The following is a 24,954-nucleotide window of genomic DNA, read 5'->3' as shown; positions in this document are numbered from 1 at the left end:
CTGAAATCTGCCGACCAACTGTGTATGATTGTAGTCTGGTTCCCTTACCTGAGACTTGTGTGACGTCCCCCTTCCTTCTGTATTATTAGCGACAGCACCATGATTTTACCGACAAAACTGACTAATGGGGGGTGTGACTTCCCGCCCCCTCCCTACACGCAGATCCTCCAGCGACGACCACGACTACGCAGAAAACTAGAGCTCACGGACATTGCGCATTCCACGTAGGTTTGGTCTTTTGTAAGTTTCAGACCTTCGGACCAATTTGAGGGGGGGGGAATGTGTCTGGCCTGGTGCCGGATTAAAAACATAGAAATGCAATTAAGCTGCTTTAGTCTTGTCCATGGAGGTCGGTTACAGTTATGTTTTTGGCCTCTGCGGCGGCCTTCAGTGTTCAATTGGCTGGAAATCTCATTAATTATTGGGGATCAATAGAAAATGTCAGACTCAGTGATGACCCTTCGACGTATAGAACGAGACCTTTGGAGACATTCGAAGGTTTGCTCCCAGGAATTATAAATAGACAAACAAACGAATGAAGACAGGCATACAGACAAATTCAAAACAAACGAACTGTCCCTGTGTATGTAATGAAAAGTTTTGTCGCGTCAGCCTTAGCGTGGCGCAACGACTTGCTCTCCGCCTGGTTTTCAGCTCGTCAACTCATCATCACGGCGTTCTAAAAATAATAATAATAATAATAACTGATTGATGACTGGACTGGTTGTCAAAACAATGACGACCCGGGGGGTCATGACCCCTGGGTCGCTGCACGGTGGCCGTGATGTTGCCCGTGATTAATTGTACAAAAACCGGCTGGGCACTGCGCCACACCGCACGTCACATTCCCCGTGACATGCTCACGCCGTGACTGCAAAGGACCGTCGACGGGAAAAGCGCGAATATACACAAACCGGGAGGCGGATAAACTAACGCCCGACACAGGCTGACATGTTGATGCCGCGGTCCGATGCACTTGTGAAAAATGGTCCCCCCTTTTTTCGGCGGGACTAGTTTACTTTTCGACTCGGAAGGCTTCAACTGTGACAGAAGGAAGTCGCGAGAGATCTGTCGTCGAACTCTGGCGGCTGTTGATCAATGCCTGCTTGCCCGATTGCCGTCGTTTCTTTAGTCAGTCTATTTTGCGCAGCGTCTCGAGCGCTAAATGCGGGATATGATGTAATTATTTTTGCCTAAAACAGAACACAGAGAGAGGATCTCGAGCTAGAGGTACACTTTGTTCCTTTGAGTACATCGGGGACGGGACGGGTATATTTTATCTCCACCGATATTTCCTATTTAAGTTAATCGTCATTATTTACCGGTTTTGTTTATCTTTTTACACACTGTTCCAATTTTTAAAAACCTAATTTTAGAGTCAATAAAGTACTCTCTAAATCGGAAAGAGTGAAATTAGGGACAAGACGTTCTCAGAGTGAAAATCACTCTGAAGTTAGACTGAAAAAGGCTGAAAATAGCCCCTTCCAGTAGAAACTCGAGTGAAATTTCAATCTTTGGAGTAAATAAATTTCACTCCAATTCGTCAGGTCCTTAATTTCAATCAGAGGGATTGCGTTTTCACTCGAATAGAGTGAATTTTCTCTCTTTGGGATTTAGAGAGTAAAAGTAACGAAATCACCGTCTCGATGACGTTGATTAATGATTAATGTTGACAGGTAATGTTCCGTCTGAGGAATTTGAACTTTCGTTTTGGCGCGCAACAAGTTTGTTGACACAGTAAAGATACTTGAGCACGCTCTCTTGTCGATCTTTCTCCATTTTTCATCGATTTCTGTACCAGCCATTCCCGTTGACGCCTCACCTTGCTCCCTATTACATGTACTTACTTTCGTTTTTATGTTACCATCAGTTGAGCACACGGGTTCATCTTTCGATTTAGAGTTGGAACATCAGTGGCCCACCGGTATATGCATTGAAAATCTTTATCGTGTTGTCAAATGTGATTGGCTCGGCAAAAATGGCCCTTGGGCTTATGTGTGACACATCGATTTGAAGTGATGCCCACGGATAGAGAGGCATTTTAATAAGGATTACATTTGTGTATTGTGGATCTCTGTCGCACACTCTATTCCTGGCATACAGTAAAATTTAGAATTGATCTCTGGCAGATGCACGGAATGGACTGTTGCATGCAGAGACATAGCATGACTTTAAGGGCCTTTTGTTTTTTTTGCTCAGTGGGTCACAAATATCTCTAGAATTCGACACAGCTTCGAATAACCGTTGCTAGGTCATAGCAAATGCCATCTCGCAAGTCAGTTTTACCTTGGAAGAAAATATGGCCACATTCTACTAGCGGTTCACTAGAAACTACAGAGGAAGACTCGCTACTGCCAGCAATGCAGAGAACATAATGTTTCGAACAGAAATCGTTCCTCAGTTAAAGCGCATGATGTCACTCTATGTAAGTCTGCATGTCAGTGCCCCCCCCGAAAGAATTCTAAATACAGAACACTAATAGTATTTCAAGTCCAAACCTAAAATTTTGACTGATTGAAAACGTCTACCTCTCTGTGAAATCCGTCGTTGAAAAAAAGGGACGTTGCTTGTTTTTAAAATAGAAAATACGCGTGGAAAAAATGTTAAGATAATTTCCAGCTGGAGTGATTGATGCTAGTCCACACTCCGCAGAACAGCACAGCAGCCTTCGTTTGGAAAGCCAGGGGAAGTATTATCACAGCTGTCAATGACATTCAACCTCGGCGGCTCACCGGTCCCGCGGTGAAACACATTCTTGGGTTTGGGGGTTTGAAACCGCAGAAAGGAAAATGAGATGAAGAGAGGGGAAGAAAAGCTCAAGGAAGACAAATGTAATGGAGTCAAAGTCTTGAGTGTTGTCACGTAGCTTAACTTCTCTTTAAGCAAATTATTTCGTATGTGCGCATAGTGGTTTGTCTTCACGTGGTGGTATGTTTGTACGTGCTTTCTCTCCTCCAGCTCTAACTTTGACTTTGAATCTAATTTTCCCATGCCCAATTCTGGTGCATTTCTGGGGGTTAGGGGCAATGGCGTATCCGGGGTTCTCACAGCCTAGCGGGTGAGTCGTGGGCGAGCTGGATGGTACGGGGGGGGGAAGTCCCAATATTTTCGGAGGTATACTAATGTTTTTGTCCAAATTTCGAGTGGGAAGCGATGACTTTGCCAGGAGGCATATTCCACCCCCAGGCTATGCTGCATGGGACGGATGCCCGACCTATAAAAGGATGCTCGTGTGTCCTAGATAGATTTGCGCACAAGACAGTGCCGTGTGATCTTCTTAGCGAGTTCCTTTGACACTCATAACGTCCTTTCATTGCTAGTGCTAATGAGATTTTTTTGTGTCTCTCCTTTTCTGCAGTATTGAAGATGAGACTAAAAGAGGTCAAAGAAACATCAGACGGCAAGAAATATGTCGGAGACACCAACGAAGGCAAGTATTTGGTTATCAAGCAGGGCAGCCTGAAACAGAAAGATCTGAACAAAATGCGATTCCTGACGCGAGAGGGCGCCAACTGCGGTTGCGACATGCTTCAGCCCGGCCGGGAGAACTTCCTGGTCATGGGCCACCGGGATGGCAAGAAGCTGTACATGACCTACGTGCACATCTGGACCAAGTCCCGGGAGTTCCGTAACGCCACGCGGCAGTTTGGCCAGCCCTGCCCCGGCGAAGCGGTGGAGTCCTCGGAGCCGCCGGCCACGGTGGCCGGCGGCGGCAAGAAGCCCAAGAAGGATCGAGGGGGCAAGCGGGGCCGGCCGGGCCGGAGGGAGCGGCCCGACCGGGACGGTGGGCCGGCGGAGACCACCACCAAGGCGGCCACCGAGCGAAAGCTCACGCGGGAGGAGAGGAGGCAGCAAAGGAGGGAGGAGAAACGAGAAGAGAGGCGCAACAACCGAGAGTAATTCGGACAGAGACGCCGTTGGTTTCTAGAGTAATTTATAGCGAGTTTTTGTTTGTGTGATTGGCTTACTCTTACTGGTACATGTATAGACGCAAAAGATGACTCTTATTACACGCCTATGAGGGAAAAGTCAAATGACCCGAAACTGTAGATGCGAAGTTGAAAACTTCGATTTGTTACTTACTCTGCAGAAGTATTACTGAACATCGACAAGTTGATTAAAATGTTGGCAGTGACAGTGTCTCTGCTGTATTGGATAAGTAAACTGGTGCCCTTTGAGGCCTTTAAATAATTTGGCAATTCAGTAAAAAATACATGTATCAAATCGCGGACTCACTACACCTTGACACAGGTTCAGAAATGATTGTCTTGGTTCTCATGTAAACAAATCTCGCAGAACTAGTCCTCAAATGAAAACACTCCCACAGAAAAATAATAGAATGCTTTTGAAATCTTTTTAGCCCTGTGGAGACAAAAGGTTTTTTCTTTCTCTGAATAGAGCCCTTTTGTTCTCCCCCAGTATTCCCAGGATTTAAAGAAATTGTCATGAACATCACTGATCTCTATGTTACTCACCGGATTGCGTGTCGAGACCGAGGGCTGGAAGTTAGGAGGCGCCATCTTTGGAGGCCCAGGTTAGACTCACCAGTTATGGATGTTTCACCGGGAAACTCAAATTGTAGCCCCAGTGGGCTGTTTATGTCACCACTGTTTCGGGCTGTTTCGTGCTATTTATGAAATTGAACTTCCCTCATAACGTCCCTATTATTTCTGTCGGTAACCAGCAATACTCCTCCAAAACTTGGTAAACATGCTGCGAAAGTGCGCGAAATCTGTCGAGCTACTGCGCGTTTGAAAAGGGTTGACAGATTTCGTGCGTTGTGATTGGCCAACGCCTCGCAATCTCTCGGAGGCGCACTACTGAGAATCGCCCGTATTGATCCTCGGGCGGCCTCACTTGTTCACAGGGACATGGGAATGCTCCGACCATTCAATTGTAGTGATCAGTGTTGAATTTCCGGGGATTGGTTGTGCAACAAATCGAAAAACACAGGGATAGATGTGTGGCCAACAACAGTGTATATTCTACTGAATGTCCGCATAGATAATTTGACTGATGGTGAATTTTGTGACGTTAAGATGGCTTGATGTAATTATTGTAAATAATCAATGCTGTGACTCGAAAGAGGGCGCTTTTCTTCAGTATAGTCTGAGGTGGGGCAGTGCGCTGCCAGTGCAGAGCAGGAAGATTTCTTTCATGTACATGTATGTATGTGAGTGATGTTTGAGGGACATCAATACTATCAATCGCCTTAATACGAGCGTTTCCCAATAGTGCGCCGCCAAGAGTTCGCAATGCGGTGGCCACGGTACGCGACGCGCATTTGAATGGGTTTGACACCATTGATCTCCGTTATAAAAAGAGATCAATGGTTGACACGTCCGGACGTGTCGACCACCTATGTTGGTTGGAATGAGAAGACACATTTCACGCATGGTGATTGGCCAACGCGTTGGAGACTCTTGGTGGCGCACTCTGGTGAAATGCCCGTATTAGGATTTGTTGCATTCAGTTAGATATATCTGTTTCAAACGGTTAGACGTTAGAACGTCTGTCGACTAAAGTCAGCCTTTATGGTGTCAGCCTTCATGTTATGTCGAAACAGCCCACCGTTTATTTCTTACTGCTTGAGTAATTGAGTTAGGCGTAATTAACGAATTCTGCACGCTGAAGGCCTTCTACCAAAATATCCATCCAATTATTGTTTTTCTGTAGTCATTTGGACAACAGTACGTTTAACTTCATAATGATTAAACCGAGAGTTACTTAATGTTGCACATACACGTTTTACTTATTCACTGCATTTTAATTTCGCTGTTTTTTATCTTTGTACAGTTTATTCACGTTAAGACATTTACAGCCATTGCTTGTAATTTAGTATGAAAGCACACGTATGAGAGGAATTTCCTTGTTGAATAAATCGAATCGTTGAGCACCGCTGTGGTATGGTATTACACTTGAAGGGAAGAAGGTGCGGACATGTAAAAAGGGTTACTGTCTAACGCCGGTTTCCCTGTATGCCTTGAGAGGAACTTGCAAGCTTCTTCTGCTCGGATAGAGCAAGATTCATTGCGCCGTTTCATCGCACGTAACTTTTTCGTTTTTGGAAAGCCTTGTGTTTCAGTCTTGTAGCCCGTCTGTGTATTCATTATTGAAGAGACAGCAGTGTACTCGAGAGTGTTGTTTTAAAACCGCATTGGGATGTGGTCACTGGTAGTGACCCAAACCGAAGTCAAGGTGATTATCAGCGACCACGCCCCTAGCCAGTTTTAAACATAATACGTAACGCTTTCCTGTCTGTTATCCTGTGTCGTAGAATTTCTTTTTGGGTCAAAATGTCAAAGCAGGTCCAAAAAGATGACTTCCAACAGTAATTGTAATATGCAGTATTACTTAATGTTTTGTGAAGCACTCTTCATGGCGGTGATCACAGTAAATATGTGCCTGGCGCGCTAAGTTCAAAGCGTTGTTTTTCAAGTGCATTCGATGTAGCGCATTATCAAGATGATTGAACTCCAAATGATGTAGGCTTTTGGCAACTTGGAATTGTCAAACTGTCCTAGACATTAATCTTATGAATGCTGAATCAAAGGGAATTTGCCTGTAAGATGCGTGGTCTTCAAACTCATGGTCTACCACCAATGCCTGGTCTTCCTGTAGATCAACGTACAACAGTCACGCGAGCTGTAACCTGGTTCATGAGTCATCTTACGTTCCCGTCATTTGATAAGATGGTGAAAGACCATTTTTTAAGGTAGAATGGGTCATTTGTCGTTTGCGCATGTTTTGTATTTAAAGCGACAAAATTGCTGATAATCTTAAGACCGGTGCCTGTGAAAGTTATCTGGAATACATGTACTTACGTCGTGACAACTAGCACAATTGTTCCGGGTCTCTTGTAACTCGATTCGGGAGTTGCCAGGTCATGATTTGAATTGCTCGCAGCATACCAACTTCAAATCAGAAATGCAGGTAATGCACTCGTATGCTGAAGCCTTTTTGATGAACACGGTGTCCATGACTAGCCAAAATAGCCGCGCGCCTTATGCAACACGAGTCTCGTATTTCAAAAAGTCGAGGAGTCGAGAAGTCTTTGGAGTGGACCTTTTGTTTTCCTCAAAAGTCGGCTTTTTAGACTAAATAACTTCACAAGAAGTTAAGTTCCATTGCCACCATGTAATCAGGTACGATTTTAAAAAATTACTTAGTCTGCTATATTTTCGATGGCTGCAAATGGTAACTCTCACCTTATTTTTCTGTTAGTGCCAGAAGACGACAGGGTTTTGCCTGCTAGGGTTTTCAAGCTGATACGCTTGGGGGGATTTTTCAAAAGGTATTTAAAAACTCACCATGATAACATGGCTAAAAATATATGAGTGACATGAGTTATAACATACCTCTTAACACTGCATGTACCTTGTTTTAAATATCCACATTATATACACCACCAATCGCGTTATGTGCTCTTGTATAGTGCTAACTTAGTCTAGACAGAATCTAATAACACTTCCTGTAATGAACAACGAGATGCGTCCTGTCAGTTTGTTGTGTTGTTTTCAATCCGTTATCGTCAGTCTTTTAATTGATCGCAAATTGTAATTAAAGATCAAAATAAGCGTATTAATATTTGTAATGCAGTCTTACTACGCGTGCTCCCGAGTCAGGTGATACACTGAAAATCGAAACAGACTAGCCCAGGCTCTGATTGGACGGAGCGCAAGACGTCATCAACATGAATGCTGTACATTTTGTAAATGCATGGTGGAACTCAAACGTAGGTGGCGCTATTTTATCGGTATGGTCAGAGATGGTCGGTGCAAATTCTCTTCGGCTGCGTGCTGGATATTTAAATTATTCCCGATGTTTGTCAGGAAAGGAAATTCCTAAGTTCATTTCTAGTACTAGTTTCAATCAATCCTTTATTCTTTCTACTGCACATAGTGCCTCAGTCAATCCATCGAAAATTTACCAAGCTGTCTTGTCGTCTGAAAACAAGAACAATGGCCTCTCCGTAGCAACATCTTGGTGGCGCACTGTACTGTGAATAGACCTATCTCTCTAAAGTGCAATGTACTTTATTACACACCAAGTGATCTCTTGCCGAAAGTCTGGCGGCTCAAAGACAGAACTTTTTAAAAATCTCTGTCAATTCTGAAATGTAAACTCTGAACCATTTGAAAATGAGGCACGTTTGCTTGACTTGTGTTGAAATGTCTTATGCCAATATGTCACTGCAAGTTCGAGAACACATTCCATAGGCCTATAACAATTGCTCTGTGACCGAAGACAATGAACACGAGCTCCGAGTCCTGACAACTCACTGAACTCCCGATAAAGAAGCTTGCTGAAAGACTGAGTGTGCTGGATATAAGAAGGTAGCCTTTCTGAATCCTGGAATTTTCTCATGAAAATTACGTTGGATTTCAAAACAGATCTCGAGGACTCAAATCTGAAATAGTGAAAATTACAATGCAGGGATTAAACACGAAGCAAATTAGACAGAAGGGGACATTCAGTTAACGGTTTTGTTCTCCTGCAAAAGCAAACTCGTGAAACAAGCACTTGGACACAGAAGAATTGACGAATGCCCATCACAATTAGGGGTTTATTAGAGCTTATTTACAAAGTTATATTTCGCATCAAAATCCACACTTTATTTGTAAGGCACTTTGAACAGGGAAACATACATTATAAAATTTATCTCTCCGACAGCAAAAAATCCCAAAGAAAAAGCGTTTACATAATGCACTCAAAGCCTCCAGAATGGTCAGTTTACCATTGTAACAACCGTCTTAATAAATAACTCGACTCCTAAAAGCGACACTAGCCACCCCGACCCCAGAACTGAATAGTTCAAATCCACATCTCTAAAAGAAATTAGCTAGAGGCAGGGATGCAAACGTGTTCACTAAGATTCTTTGCTGAAGATCACTTCTGCATTCCTTTTTCTCCCAAGACACACTGAAGCAAAATAGCTGAAAATACCACCAGCTCAGCTGCCGTATATTCCCCCGTAGCCGTTATTACACTAATGGACCTCGTCCAGGAAAGGCAGAGGGCGCTGTACTACCTACTAGCAACAGCCTTCTGCCCCCATACACATAACCCACGCTCCACGTGCGCAAGGTCAGATTCGCTCGGAGGACGCGGAGCACCTAAACCCATGTGAATGTGAGCAAATCTGTAAATTTATTGTTCTAAAACGGACAGGCCAAGGTAGTAGTTAAACTTTTCAACTTCGTGGTTCAATAATTATATTTAGACGTCCTGGTTCAACTTCTCAAACGCTGTATATTAACTTTCCGTGGAGGTAATGTGAAAGTAGCACAGGCCCGCTCCTATACCATCTACTTCCATTTTCGGCATCCTGGTCAGTTGCTCTGCGCGTAAACTTTCAGTTGAACCATGACGTTTGAAATATTGAAGTACGGCGTTTCGAAAGTTGAAGTGCGTGCGACGTTTGACAGCTGAAGTGCGATGTCTAAGAGTTCAACCAGGAGGATTGAGAGGTTAAACCATAACGTTAACGTGTAGAGCACCACATCGACTGCGCTGCACGAAGGCGCAGACTCACGACATCAGAGGCCACATGTCCAACGGCCAAGCCTCTGTCTCTGGCCGAGTCTGAATTTCTTGGCTGCGGCTTAAAATCACGTGTGAGTCTATGGTCGAGGCTGCAGCCACTTCTGGTCGTGGCTGCAGCCACTTCCCTTAGGATCGTGCGAAATTTCAAGCCGTAGCCAAGTAATTTGGACACGAAGAGCAACAGCCACGGCAGACTTGATCGATGTTGAACGGTACTTTCAGTCTGCTAGCTACAGGCTTCGATCAATTTTACACTAAGCACTCAAAGCAAAACACACGGCAAATAAAACTTTTAAAAGTTACGCTTTCCAGCTGAAAGTGCATATGAAAAATGAAGTCTGGAGCAATTATGTAAATTTAATACCGCACCTTGTGAATAAACACGTAGTCGTTAATACAATGCTAACGGAATTCACGCGTCATGAATGCAAACTTGCGATTTGATCGCCATTCATTTACATCAATTAATCCACTTGCCTTTAAAACAAAGAGCTTAAGTCTGAATAAACCTTGCATATCAAAAGAAATTAGTTTGATAAGTTTAATTTTTAAAGCAAAAACAATGCCTCAAAGAAACACATACGACAAACAAGAATAATACCGATTGACTTCGGAAAAGTGTTAATAAAAATATATATACTATACCTGTACAAGAAAACAGAAAAGAAAAAAAAGTGGGGTAATAGGTTTCACCTTTGATCGCTCCTAATGTTATGCTATTTTTGTGTGGGGAGTTGGGCCTTATAAAATGTATCTATAAGTTTCCCTTAACCCTAACCCTCCTCAATCCTTCACCTGTTGGAGGATTGAGGAGTGTTAGGGTTAATCATTTCCTCAACTTGTTAAACATTCACAGATGGTGGACAACTTCAGTTCGCCGTAGTAATACGTCACTTCTGCAGAGGTCACGACCCGGCCGGTTGCTTGGCAGTCAGATTCCAGTGATAATAAACCCAAAGAACCACATCGACATTTCGTCTTTCAAAACTGAATACTGGAGGATTGGTTCCCGTCCCTATTTTATAGGGACCGGCAGCGTGCTGCGGTTTAAAGATGATGTCAGAGGTGATTTAAAAATTGTTTAGACGAGTTTATTATACCCACCCTTCCTATACTGGCCGCTGGAACTGAAGGCCAACTTCTTTGAGCAAAATGACGTGATTGAATACACGTTGCATGAACCACCGGGTGTTCACGACACGTAAATGCAAAATGAACGCACAGCTAGCATAAAAGCAGGCTGTGCTTCCATCACATTGTTTTGAACAGAAATTAGCTCTTTTTATTAGCACCATGTGTATGAGGTGGTGGGCACCAGCGAAACACCAACTTAATAAGGGTACTTTCGCATGAAACTAGCAGAGACGGTCAAAGATGGCGCACCGCACGCCACCATTACATGCATGGCATTGCTGGAACTGTTTTAAATCTCGATATGACAGACTGAATGTATCGATCTATTTCAAATCAACAACTCAGATTTCGTGAGAATTAGAATGAGATTCAACAGATCGGATTCGCTACATTTTTCACGGGTTTCTTCATCGACTTTATCCATCAAGTCTTCCCCCAAAAGGAAAGGTCAATCTGTGCAAGATATATATTGCACTATTTCTTAACGAGTTCAGTAATATGCGGGGACATATAGCTGCTTGGACAATAACGAAAAAAAAAAGGAATAAACGGACGGTACCAAATGACAAAAATCAAATCGAAGGTATTAAACTGTCTAAAGTATTACGTAGGCCTACACATGCCTTTGAAAATATTTACGAGCGCTGCTGCGATAAAAAGGAGCCAGACTACTTGAAACATTGACTTAAGCGAGGATATGACGAAACAAAAGTTAATGCAGGAATTGGCCATAATAGCAATTCCTGAAATTCTGTGACCAACGCCAGCTTTTCTTATGTTCAGCTTTGACAAGAAAAAGAAATGGCTTAGAAATTTGTGCGGCGTTGAAAATACAAATGAAACTATTTGAATGCTTAAAGAAAGTGAAGGGAAAAATGAATCACACAAGTACGGCAGTACAGCTTTCACCAAAATGTGCATGCTTGTCGTTACATGTTCGGTCTGTGAAATACGCATGGTTGGGTCACTGCGCAGGCGTCCAGGTCAAGGCGCAGCAAACAGAACCGGCAGAAGAGCCCTCAACCAAACATCGCTTCTTCACAACAAGGAATCAGAGACAGATTCGGAGTCAACATCCTCTGCTGGATCAGCCCTGCAAGGTCAGTGAGACGCACACGTAAACGCATGTACCACTGGTTGTTTTATGTTTTGGTTTCTAAACAGCGTTGTAATCAAGTCATTATTCTCAAGTCAAGTCGAGCCCCAAGTCAAGATTTTTCAACTTTTAGTCTCAAGTCAATTTTCTTTATTTCAAGTCAAGTCCTAAGTCAAATTTCCACAAGTCAAGTCTCTGGTCAGTTATATTTTTTTTAAGTCAAGTCCTAAGTCAAATTTCCACAAGTCAAGTCTCTGATCAGTTTTCAAGTCAGGCCTCAAGTCATTTTCTTTCTGAGTCAAGTCCAGTCTCGGTCAACAAATAGCGACTCGAGTCTGACTCAAATCCTGGTCAACGGCTATAGAGTCAACAACAATGTTTTTAGTTGTCTTTTGCAAAAGTTCGAAGTACATTTTATGACTGCCCGTGGCAACACCTCGTAAAAATGACTGCACAAGGAAGACTTTCAGATAAGCACATAATGACTTTTTGAGGAAAAGGTTGGATTTAAATGGAACAAATATCACGATGTAGGCATTAACAGTCTTCATTCAAACTTGCCCAAAAGTGATTAAAGCGCTGTAACACTGGTATAACGAGCTGCCATCGACAGAAAAATCCTCCTTTTTTTAACAAGTGAGCCTTGGCTCGCGATCGTCGCCAATGGCAGCAGCACACAGTCAAACCCGTCGACAACAAGACTTTCTACTCACCGACTTCGTCCTCTGTTTCTCCTGTCACGAGAGGGCGCTTCGGTAGGCTCCGGGCGTTGCCGTCGCCGGCGCCTGCTGTTCCCACCTACCGTGGGCGACTCTCTCAGCTTCTCCTCCCTGCGCTTGGCTTTCCGGAGCTTCTTGTCCCATTTCTAACCAGTGGGGGGAAAAACAAGGGCTTTAACTTTACCGCATAACATTTTTAAGGATGCTGAAGTTTGCTGCAAAAAGTGAAGCTTGGTGCCAGTCTGTGCCTCATTCATAAATAACAACCAATGCGTCCTTTTAACACTAATTTATTCTCTTATTTATTTCGCCTCTTTCAGCCAAGGTAGTCCCCATCAATTCACAATAGTGCGCCCCCAAGACTTTGCGACGCACTGGCCAATCACAATGCGCGAAATCTGTCGACCCAACGCGCGTTTGGAAAGGGTTGACAGATTTCGTGCTCTGTGATTGGTCAACGCGTCGCAAACTCTTGGAGGCGCACTACTGTGAATCGCCCGTAATGCCAGGGGACTGTTTTCCCTCTCGGTCCCGGAGAGGCAGAGGCCAAGGCGTTTATAATATTTTCCGCCAGAGGACTTCCAAGATCCCGTCTTGTAAAAAGTTCCACAATGCCCCACCTTGACAAGTCTGGGCCAGCTGTCCTCCTCCCACTCCTCCGCGATGCATTCCTCCGTCAGCCTGAGGCGGCCGTTCTCCAGGTCTTGGTAGCACATGATGACGTAATCCACTCCTACCGTAACCCTGGGGCAAACGCATGGGCCCTCCGTTACTAAGTGAACCTGTGAACAGAGAGAGACAGACAAAACAAGATAGGGAGAAGCGACTGCTTAGCAAATCTTGACGCTTAGCGATATACTGACCAAAATACCCCCATCGCCCAATCAAAGCTGCCTGGCTATCCGGTTCGTAGGTGACTTCGTCACAAAGGCGGACGTGCCACGATTCGCAGGCTCCCATTGGACGATCGCTAAAGTTGCGCGTTAACTTCCGGTTCCATGGTTCCATGTAAACGGCGATCAATGCATGTAACTCTATGTGCAGAGCAAGTGCGGTGGGAGTGGTTTAAACTGAAGTGACGTCACACTTGCGAACCGGATTGTGTTCAAGACAGTAAACTAAACGCCCTATCCGAGAGCGTTGATAAGGATGACGTCTTCCAAAATCTCAGCAAAGGAAACACGGGCGTCACAAAGTATTGTGGGTACCTGATAGCCCTCAATCAATCTTCTCATTACGTGCGGAACTTGCAAGCCGAAGCGTCCAAGCAAACTCAATCAAGTGCGGGTAGTAAATTTACGTTATGCATTCATAAGAGATCTTATGGAAAGAAATTCAAAAACAAGTAAAACCAAGTGAACAGTATTGGTCAGGGACTATGGTCACCAACAAAGTACACTTACTTCGCCAATAGGAATGTTGATGTCGGTGAACTTGAGCACGTCTTCTACGATAACGGCGGTGTACATCAGGTTCTCACCCACGGTAACAAAGGATGTCACTGTGGCACGAACCACTGCGGTAAAAGAATCATAGCAGAGAGATTTGAGAGAATCCGAGAAAGAGGCTATGACTGCATCGGAATCTGTTGTCTAGAGCTGGGTCTAGGTCTTCACTTCAATGAAAATATATGGAGACGCTTAGACACTAGACCTAGCCGTAGCTCTGGAAGGCCGTTTCGAACACGGACTATGACTCGGCAGGGACACGGTTAGGTATGCATGTAGGCGGCGTTCTGTGTCCAATGACCTTGGTCACAAGAGGGTCAACGCGCACACCGCGTGCAAGCGCAGGTTCGTGGTGTACGGCGCCTGGTACGCGCGAGTCCATTTTGAATTTTCATCGGAATTTGCACGGAACTGAATGTGGTGTTGTCGCTCTGGCTATTTTCGGCCCACTGTCTCGCTTGCCATCTTGAAGGCGGTGTGGGAAGCTGTATACATGCACGGATTCTATTCACGACCTGGCCATTTCGGACAATGCTCTCCGAATCCACTTTATTGATTTGTACACTGACCATCGGAGCGCAAAGAATGCAATCTATTATCTACCCAAATTGAAGCATCTTAGCATAATTTCAAGGTTTTTCAAAGATGGTCGCGCATTTCGTTCAAGATCGCGTTGTCCAACATACCATATTCGTAGGCTTTCTCGAGGAAGACACCTTGGTTTATCCTCGTATTCTCACAACGCTTGCAGCTTCCTACACAGAAAAAAAGCAAACATGTTCAGGTTATTTGATAAGTGAAATTTAAAGCTTCACTTACAACTGCACTAAAACTACCACATAAACAAAAAACTCGATGTCCCATGCATGCCGTTTGACTGATGAGGTCTCAATCTTAAGCAAGATCGTTGGTCAGGTAGCGGTAAGTGAAATTTAAAGCTTCACTTACAACTGCACTTGAATGCACGTGCAACAATTTTACACCCACAGGTATCCGACAAACGACGGAAATGTCCGACAAAAGACGGAATCATCTTAATTTACAATGAACATAGCTTCAGGAAATTTCGTAAATTCTCAAATCACGTGATTTTTAACTCTATCAATTCAATAAACAGAATTCTAGTATAAAGTGGCTGGGATATACATATACGAACTTGCTCCTACCAAACGTCATACCCATTTTCAGAAGTCTGGTTTCCCTTATGTGTACTTTTTTTTCGACATAATTACTCGTGTCCCAACCTCTCGAAATACGACACGAGTCAGCAGTGAAAAAACCGTGCAAACTGCAAATTATCTAGTCTTGGTCAAGACGATGAGGGCGCACTTCATGATGAATGCCGCTTGATGACGTCACAAAGCTGGTGTGCACACAAACAACGTCTGGCTGTTTGTTATTTAGGGGCGTGACTAGGCTTCGCAAATTGGGGAAAGTTTCAATGCAAAAAGTCTTGACCAAGACTATAAATCATTGGGAACCTCAAGCGTTTCTTCACCCACATATTGCCAACTAATCTGGATACCGAACGCATCTCTTTCAAACACAAACTAATCGAAACAGAATGAATAACAGCCTGAGGGTTAATTAGAATGGAAATTGACCAAGGGTCTTCACTTCCGCTTCCGCCTTACACAAACAGAACGTGCGATTTTAACAATAAATTTTCCATTATAAAGTGTGTACACTTAATTTTGAGATTTGCGGTCACCGGCCTCAATAGTTAGGGCCGTGGTTACAGGGGAATGACCTCCAAATATAAAGCGCTCTCAGTAGAAAAAGCGCTTCCTACAGACACCATTTTTTGTCAAAACGCACCCTTCCTCTTTGGCTTCGGTGGTAGGATGCTGCCAGGTACGACAGGCTCGGTGACGACGCCGCTCTCGTTGTTGTTGTCGTCTTCGTCTGGAAGAGAGAAAAGATGATTTTTAGATAGGCCTATAACTTTAAATACAAGTAAATGCCATCTATAAACGATTAACAGCTCAAAAACAACAACCGGGCCAGCATCTTCCGCCTTGAGCAGAAGCACCCGGGCCCCTCATAGGCTGAAAAGAGCCAATGTTGGTGGGGAGTGTTCATTTTGTTGGTAGCGCGATGCAACTGCAACGCTTGGGTTTTATAGGCCTTCGTTCCCACCAAAGGAGACTCCGTTGCTAGGAAAATTGCGCCCTCTCTTGGTCCTGCTCAGGGCCCATGCGGTTGAACCCCTTTTATAACAAATCGTTGGGACTTTACAAATTAAATGTACCTTGTTGTAACAAGGATCTTCCAATACGGGCTTTTCACAATAGTGCGCCTCCAAGATTTTGCAACGCGTCGGCCAACACCAATGCGCAAAATCTATCGACCCAATGCGCCTTTGAAAAGGGTCGACAGATTTCGCGCGTTAATTGTGATTGGGCAACTCGTTGAAAACTCTTGGAGGCGCACTATGATGAAACGCCCGTATTATCCGTATTGCAAGACGAAGATTACGAAGAATTTGGACCTAAATGTTATCTTGCTATAACCGTGAAGCTGCCTGTGTTCGACAAAATCACTGGTTTTCAACTGGTGCATTGCACACCACGTGATTTAACGATTGGGTCGGCGTGGCGTAAAGAGAACGTGGGGATTGTAGCGGTTGCACATTGCTGCAACTTACCGTCCAAGCAAAACGAACCAGGTAGGTTCCATTCGCACAAATGTAGAAATATCCAGCACGCATGGAAGGCCCTTCTGTCTGAAATTATAGACAGGCCTCCATCGTTTTCAGAACCTGAACTTTTAGTTGCTATTCCTTCAGGTGGCCTAAAAGTCAAATTGACTCAAAAATGGAAAAATATTGTCGAGTCTCCAGAACTGGTGATCATCATTACTTTTTTTTTTGGGGGGGGCAATTTTATGGGGCTTACACTTTAGCTCGTAGAGGCAAGTTTGGGTTCCATGCACTCCTGCTCTTTTCTGAATTCTGTTTTTTTCCCCTCTCAACCAATGCCCCGGTTCTGGTGCAGTCGCAGTCTCGGTGGTGGGTCCTCTGTCGGTTGGTATCCCTTGATGGATCGATCGATCAAAGCCACACTGATGAGGACTTCAAATCACAGATGCGCACAAAAATCCATGAGATCTAACCATTTGACCTACTCCAGAAAAGTGTTCCCTTTAAATGTCACTTGGCAGGATGTGACTTCAATTCCAGTCGGACCGCACAAGGCACTTGTGGGATTAATTGGCGGTTTCTGGGAATGTGCAGCCACTTTTCCTTGCTTCCCTTTCCCAACCGCCGTGGACCAGGAGGGCATGTCGGCGCGTCAGACTGTCTGATTTATTAACCTCTAAGCGTCGCAAGGGGCTGACCCAATGCGACTCGTCGGGCTAACGGGACTGTGATGGCAGATATGCGAACCTTCTGTTCGCGCATCGTCTTGGAAACAGACGGACCATTTCAACACACTTTTATATTATTTACCTTCGCCACAGTTTAACTAATGAGTGCTCGATTTGCGGCTCGGCTTCAGTCTCTGCGGACCACAGCGTGCACATATTTTTCACAGTAACTACGTGAAGGCGCGCCGACGCTGACAGACGTCCGGGCTACTGGAACATGTTTTGATGTATTTGAAGACCCAAGCAACCAATAACCCTCGTATTGTTCTCAAAAGTCTCGCAAATGATGTCCACTACACTTATCTCCGAAACTCTAAGCCCTACTAGGACCAGGGGCGTAGGAGCGCTCCAGCCCATCACTGTGAAATCTGGTGACTTTTCCCGTTTTATCAGTCAGATACCCTTCTTGATTTCATGTATTTGACTAGCAACCGATCAAATAACCTCAGGAACTGTCTGGTTAATGTATCAAGTTGGCGTGCATAAAGGAGTTTACATTTTGTCATGTAAAACAAATTTTCTAGCTTCAAAGGGAAATGTTTAGATCAGACAAAAAGCCCATGTCACAACTGCGATGAATTCGGGGAATCCGAAGTGGTGGCCGTCGACACCAAAACAATTTAAAACGTTTGGGCATTTCCGTATGAATTTTTTTTATTTAGTAGAACTTGTGGCCTTATTTGATACTGGGGGAAAAGAGGTAACGGTATACTCATCAAATCTATAATTTAAACTGGTATCCAGTGAAACATAATTTAGAGAAAAATTACAACCGATTATCTTCCATGTTAAATTCAGTTAAATGCCTACACAATGAAGAATAACACTTAAGGTTATCTTCAGTATCTGCGAACGAGTGTTCATGTAGGTCAAAAGTGAATACATTTTCATCGCAAACACTTGTTTGGACCAGAGACGCCGTAGAAATGGGCCATTCTAGCGAAGTGGTTACAAAGGGGGGGGAGAGTATGAGGGGGGTCGACTGCGCGCCTACCGATCTTCAAAAGGCCCAAAAGCCCAACTTCGTTGGGACTGTTGCCCGAAAGCTTTTCAAAAAACCCAGTAACCTCGTAACCTAGAAACAGATGTTTCTTCGAAAAATCCATGTCTGTTCCTCATTTCCTTCCAGTAAGTTAGATGGCAGAATGTCAGTAATGAATTAGTCTGGCGAGGTTATTGGCAACTGACTTTCGTCGGGAATATGACAGACTGCAAGATGGATTATTCATCTAACTCTTAACTTGAATTACACTGTGACGTCATGGGTGATGTAATTGGCCCTTAACCAAGCAACAGAAAACAGATGTCAAGATGACGACCAAGATTTTGAAAGCATAACACTCAGTCTGACTTCTCAGTTTGACAAGTGAATACATGTAGTCACAGACGCTCGTACAAAACAACTTGTGTTTTTTTTCTCTGTAGTTTAAGGCATATTGACTGACTGATGCAGTTACTGTAACCAACGGCTGAAAAGGTTCATTATATATATATATATAGGCCTGTGTGTACTTGCAATGAATGATTTTAATGGTTGTAACAGGTACACAGGATGAGGGGAAGACGCCCAGTCTAGCGCGAGATCATACTTTACTATCGCCACAAAGCCTGTACCACGTGACCCAACCGTTAGCCCACCCCAACCCTGCAATTACAGTGCCCCAGTTCTTGGGGCGCTAAAAACATACCAGCGCGTATATTTTGGCTGCTGCAGTGTTTACCGAGCCACCGGGGTGGGGGTTTAGCGGGATCTGCTCAGGGTGACTGATGGACCCACAAACGGACCGGCTCATCAGTAGACCCGTGTTCGGGGGGGGGGTGAGAGACCATTTGTCACACGCACAAAAATTGGGCCGAAGCCTGATTAGAGTCGGCCTGTATGACTAAACTGGGGGGGGGTGCAGGGTGGATATAAAGAGGGCTACACATGCTTTATGTGGCTTAAGATGCCATCAACTCTGACATTTATCACGCATGTGCAGTGAGGAACCCAATTTGTTTATTGGAATGGTACCAACAGGTTCAGCCTTTCTCAGCCGTCTTCTCATTTATCTTCGTTTCGATTGGATAATTACCCACCGTCGGGTGACAAATGATGGGCAATTGACTTCGCTGCTTGTTGTGCGCCGAGTTACCCCAGAAGAACACCCTTCATATCGTCTCTTGGGACAGAATGTCCCCAAATGAGAACGGATACAGAAATTGTTTTGAAGTAATCAAGCAAATTAAGCGAGTTGGTTTAGTTTCTCGAGAAACATGAGATTTCGATTTTGCGGTATCTGGAGTGGGGTTATTAGTCGATTTGTCACCTTGAATGTATACTGGTATCTGTCTGCAATCATTACAACTGATGAACAAACCAACGTCCAAACCTCGTTTCCAACATTTCCGACGACTGGCCTCATTACGTGGGCCAATCGGATTACCTTCAGACTACTGTGACCTAAATAACAACGTCAATACAGTGGGTCCAAAGAGCTGGCAGAAATCACCAATATCAAGTCATTTGCAAGAAGGTTTACCACAGGATACTAGACCAACCCCCACTCCAGTTTTGAAATTCATCACATTTCTGTTTATAACCCATTTAAGAACACAAATATTTGTCTTCGATTTTCCCAATGTAGGTCAATAATTTTTCCCGTCCCACGGTCTGTGTTTAGTGGTTGTTTGCACGCACACGATTTTCGCCTTCTATGCAAAGGTATGCATCTGCGTTTCGACATAACGTCGCCTTTGTTTATTTTAATTATTCTGTTTGTCTTTTTTAGAATTATTGAATTATTACCGCAGCACAGGTGCAACTGTCGAGGTATGCGACTTGCGTGATAACAATGAGGAAGCGCACCCCGCAGGGTTCCGGCAGCAGGTGAGATGATGAGAACGTTTATACACCGTCAATGATACGCGTCATCAACCCACCCCTCGCAAATGGAAACGACCGCTCACAACCACGGACGTAAAAAAAAAACCCGACTGGTACAGAACCGCCTACGTGTCTTCAATTTTTCCAGGGCCTTTCAGCAAGTGTAATAATCCAGTAAAAGTTGTCATTTTCGCTGTTGTCCTGACTAACATCAGTGCTCGCGGGCGGAATGGCTCATGGAGAAATGCTGTGAAAAAGAATCTGTGTACGTTTTCATTACAAGAGAAGACGTATCTTTGTTGAAATGAACAAACTGATGCTTTCTTTACTAAACAAAAACTGCAAAGAAAGGAAAGAGTAAAATCTACATTGCGAAGATTTTAGAACTCAGCGACTCGTATCGCGTCTTAAGACAACTACAGCCACAACAACACGATTATGTTCAACCTTAATGTCAGCAACAGCATACCAAAAAGACTCGCAAACCAATGTTTTCATGCCTGGGTAGTAGTCTTCTTTTCAAGACCTTCCTGTTTATTGCGCCACATGAACCATCACCAGACAATAATTAGTGGCTGGTACGCCTCCAAAAAAGGGCGCTGTCACACTCACAGTGAATCGTATTTATACAATGCACACTACACACTGCACGCATATCGGACCGCAACACTGCGAAAGGCGATTTGGACCCACAAGACTAATGCCTAGGTAGTAGACATGCGGAAGAGGTTGCATGGTCCTTTGAAACCTTCATACTAGGACTGAACTTCTATACACGAACATGACACCAACGCACATCGGACTGAGTGGGATTCTAACCCGGGTCAAAGCAAGGAAACCGCCATGACAACGTGCTTGGCATCTGCACCGGAGCAGCACCGTCACGTGGCCCAGGAAGTTCACATAGTACTCAAAGATATTAAAAAAAAATCTTCACCATGTATCCTACTGACTCCATCAGGCCCGCGAAGGAGCAGGTGCAGGCGATGATTAAAAAAATTACCACTGTGCTCCTACTTGCACGGGATCCAAACCTAGATCAGGCAGTCAAGATCCCCGGTACGTGTACAGAGCTATTGCGGAACAACATTCACTAAGCTGCACAAAAAACAAAACAAAACAAAAAAGCAAAAACAAACAAACAAACAAACAAAAAACAGGGTGGATGTGAAATACCAATGCCTAATTGAGACACAGGGTTGACTATCCAACCACAGACTCGAAGTCTAGTCAAGAAAATGAAAGTTAAACATGTTAACCACCAATTGCGATTTGTGAATCATTATATAGTTAGTACATGTATATATGCTTTCTTATTACATTCAATTTCCAATTCCATCACTTCCGCTGCCTCAATATGGTCCGGTCCCAACAATGGCCATCAAAATTGTATCCCCTCACGCGAAGCTTTCGTAATTGGGACAAAGTCGGTAGTTGTCATTTTATAACTGTGAGATGTATAATAATGATAATTTGCAAAAGAACAGAAAACGCAGGAATCTAAACTCCTTTCTTTGTAGACTTTTAATAATTAAGCAGCTCTCGATGCAAAATACTCACTAAGATACAGCGTCATCGACTGTCAGAAAAAAAAAGAAAATGGAACTTGCAAGAGCAAGATTCAATCACAGGGGGAAAAGTCCATCTCTAGCGAGAGGTGTTTTCCCCCACAACGCCTTTTGTTTGGCTCGTGCGTGAAGGATCCACGCTCGGAGGTCTTTGCGTCAAAACCCTGACAATGCGAGCCGCGCCAGACGGCCAATCCCTCCCGGATTATCATCTCGGGACAGTAAAAAAAAGGTGACGGGTTAAAACTCTGTAAGAGAAGGCAACGCTGATTTGGTGGCTCATTACCCACCTGGCAAGGCCAAACTGTCCAATCAGTTTTTGCTATGCTTGGACTGGCAGGGATCTACACTTCGGGGGGGGGGGGAAACGAAGGAAGTTGCCACTTGGGTTCTGTAGATATTTGAAGTACCGAGGCCTTGGAAGCTTCTAATGTGTATAATTCTCGGCAAACCCTACTTCTTAAGGAAGACAAAGAATGCAGTGGGCTCATTTTGAGAAATAGATGTTGCATTTCGACCCAAAAAACAACAAATGTTGTTGCAATCCACTGTGGAATTTAAGTCAGGAGATTTACGGTAAGCCTTTACTTTACTCCCCCCCCCATCGCTGTTGAAATAGTAACGACAGTGAGGAATCTTTCCACTTGTAGCATAAGCCATGGGGGAATGTATAAACCAATCATACAGTCAAGTAGTGGTATGGTTTAAAAGCCAAGGTGCTCACTCCTAGTGAGCGACTGACGTCCTCAGTGGTCCTATTAGTATTACGGCCACCCCGTTTAATCTAATTTACCACACGTCGACATCCCGACCTCAGCCATCTGACTGGTTCCAACTTAAAGCCGCCATTGCTCGTTTCGTTAATCACGATTACTACGGGGTACATCCATGCCCAGATAGCCGAGATTGTGGCAAATTTTACAAAGTGCCATTGAAAGTTTTGACACAAGTCCCTCGGCCAAAATATAATACCTTCATGACCTTGCATCATCGATACTGTACAATTTAGTTGCCGGTAACTAGCTGAAAATTCAAGACACCAAAACATCCAACATGTGGCAAATCTAGGTGATGAAATTACAATATGATATGTAAGTTTCTCTCTGAAATTAATGGCATCAAAGGTGAGCACATAAATTCGCCAAGCTGGCAGAAAAACATCTAAAAAGACGCCAAAATGCCCTGAAAATGGTAAAACGATAAATTAAAATAAGGTCGAATGGGACACGAGGGTGCATTATGTGGACTGCATTAAAGTTAAATCGCATATGGGCCCATTGAATGACGAACATAATAATACCTTCCAAGTTTAATGCCCCACATGGTAAATTATAGTCGTAAAAGAAAGACACTTTACCTGGCATAGTATCGACGATGGCCTCTGGAGTGAGACACACGCCCCTCGTGTACTCAGGAAGGTGCTGACATGACAGATACTCGGGCCATGTCACGTTGTACTTCAGCATGGTTGGCTCGCACTTCGACCGGGCCTCCACGCACACCCCCTTGCAAGGCGGGATCGACTCCACCTCGAACTCCAGGCTCTTGGTGCAGATGGGCGCGTACATGGTGCAAAGGAAGAAGAGGAGGAGGTTGCTGCAGTTGGTGTCCACCAGGTCCTGGAACTGCTCGATGGAGAGGCGGGCGTTCTCCTGCGCGCTGTGGTGCAGCAGGTTAGGCATCTGGGTCATGTTGTACTTCATGCCCGAACACATAGGCAGTTGGATGGCCTCACAACCCGCGGCGTCCACCAGCCGGACACAGCAGTGACCGAGGAGCACGAGTAAAGGGACCGCCACGGAAAGGCCGAATCTTGCCATGGTCGGATGGGGGAGAGAACGGAGCCAAGCCCGTGTATCTGCGGCGGAAAGAGCGATTTCACCAAGGCGCTTTGCTCAAAATCACAAGTTGGTTTCTGCAGTGCAATTTCACTCAGCCTGTCCACGATCATTCGACGAATTTGCGAAGTTTCAATGACTGGAATCAGATGTTTTGTTCGTGTTCGTAGTCCGGGCTCGCCCTAAAAAAATGCAAGCCTGCCTTCAGCAAATAAGGAGACACGAGACAGAGACAATTCTCATCAAAAGGCATTCCAGCATATTAATGGGAGGATGTTGCAACTCAATTTTCCCCCGTGCTCTCGTGGATGCTCAGGACTACCGCGACTATCGCCTCCTTGCTTGTTCAACTTCTCGAGCTAGACAGGCTGTGGCTGGGCGCTAGTTTAGCCCCATTCCAATCACAGCTTGACTTATCGGAAGCCGCACTTGGAGACGTCTGTTCTCATTGAACGTCGGCAGTCTCATACAAGACGAACAATCCCATCGGGATGTTTCTCTCAAGCAGCAACAAGATCCGAGAGAGACACGGACCACGTGACAAGGCAAGACACTTTTTCAACGTGTCATTGCGCACGACGAACGCAGTGATTAGGTTATCCTGACTGAGTGGCCACCGTCTTCGGTGCAAGCCAGACGGTGGTGAAGTAGGACAGACCCGTCACCATGAATAAGAAGGGCAGTTTGACACCTGCCAATCAAGGGGCTGGCATGTGGCGCCCCTGTGTGATGTGACAGCTTCTGCACGTCCTATAATTGTTCGTTGTTTACTCAGGGCGAACTAATCGCTTGCTTATCAGGGCCAGGGCAGACCTCCTTGGCTGGGACAATGGCAAGGGTTTTTAAGCCGGTAGAGTCGAACAAGAGAGTTGCTGGCAGTTGTTAAGCCGCGGACAAGTTTACAATGGGGCTCTAGTCCGTCAATCACGGGGTCAGCTCCCGGCAAGGTTCCTGGCCGTTTGTGCCAGTCTTGGATTGTGCGTTGAGACCGTGGAGACGAATGCTGCTATCGTGTCGAAAATTGGACTGCCGTGAAAACTTGTCTCTTTTCCCTTACGCCACAAAGTGAATGGAGTACCCGCCTCCTGTTCCATTGCTTACTGCACAAAGTCATACGTCAGGGTCATACATTCACAGTGAGGCACAGACTATTCGAACTTCATACGACACATGTATCTGTATTTGGTTTACAGGAGACCGGATATCACTCTCGATTCTGTGCCCGCAATTTTATTCTCGGCGGGCACTGCGTTTAATCAGGCAAGTGCCCACTTACTCTGCACAATTACTGAGTGTACATTTTGTTCAATGAATAGGTCGTCGGTCACAGGTCGTTCCCATTACTGCATACACGCTGAACAAAATCTCAG

General features: G+C 44.7%; 2 protein-coding genes across 3 annotated transcripts in view; one reads left to right on the top strand and one right to left on the bottom strand.

Annotated features, from left to right (window-relative positions):
• LOC110982377 (secreted frizzled-related protein 5-like) overlaps positions 1-7,484 on the top strand; it is a 29,931-nt gene extending 22,447 nt beyond the window's left edge. For both annotated transcript variants that reach the window (XM_022240739.2, XM_022240738.2), the window contains one exon: positions 3,359-7,484. In XM_022240739.2, the coding sequence (XP_022096431.1) occupies positions 3,359-3,900 (542 nt within the window). In that variant the 3' untranslated portion in view covers positions 3,901-7,484. The remainder of the gene's footprint in view (positions 1-3,358) is intronic.
• Positions 7,485-8,538: 1,054 nt separating this feature from the next.
• On the bottom strand, positions 8,539-24,831 carry LOC110982396 (secreted frizzled-related protein 3-like). Its single transcript, XM_022240763.2, has 7 exons — positions 23,104-24,831; positions 15,762-15,848; positions 14,630-14,698; positions 13,899-14,011; positions 13,116-13,277; positions 12,490-12,641; positions 8,539-11,773 (listed from the first exon to the last, which is right to left on the bottom strand). The coding sequence occupies exons 1-7, from the start codon at positions 23,564-23,566 to the stop codon at positions 11,719-11,721; spliced, it is 1,101 nt and encodes a 366-aa protein (XP_022096455.1). The 5' UTR covers positions 23,567-24,831; the 3' UTR covers positions 8,539-11,718.
• Positions 24,832-24,954: the final 123 nt, after the last annotated feature.

Source organism: Acanthaster planci, linkage group LG21 (assembly GCF_054643075.1).
Source record: "Acanthaster planci isolate LZ-2023a linkage group LG21, COTS_SCS, whole genome shotgun sequence".
In the NCBI taxonomy this organism is placed as follows: Eukaryota; Metazoa; Echinodermata; class Asteroidea; order Valvatida; family Acanthasteridae; genus Acanthaster; species Acanthaster planci.
This window is presented reverse-complemented; position numbering and strand designations above follow the sequence as displayed.

Coding starts and splice junctions, on each gene's coding strand:
- LOC110982396 (XM_022240763.2), bottom strand. CDS start 23,566: ATGGCAAGATTCGGCCTTTCCGTGGCGGTCCCTTTACTCGTGCTCCTC. Junction 14,699..15,761: donor ACCGAAGCCAAAGAGGAAGG/GTGCGTTTTGAC, acceptor TTTTCTGTGTAG/GAAGCTGCAAGCGTTGTGAG. Junction 13,278..13,898: donor TCAACATTCCTATTGGCGAA/GTAAGTGTACTT, acceptor CTCTGTTCACAG/GTTCACTTAGTAACGGAGGG.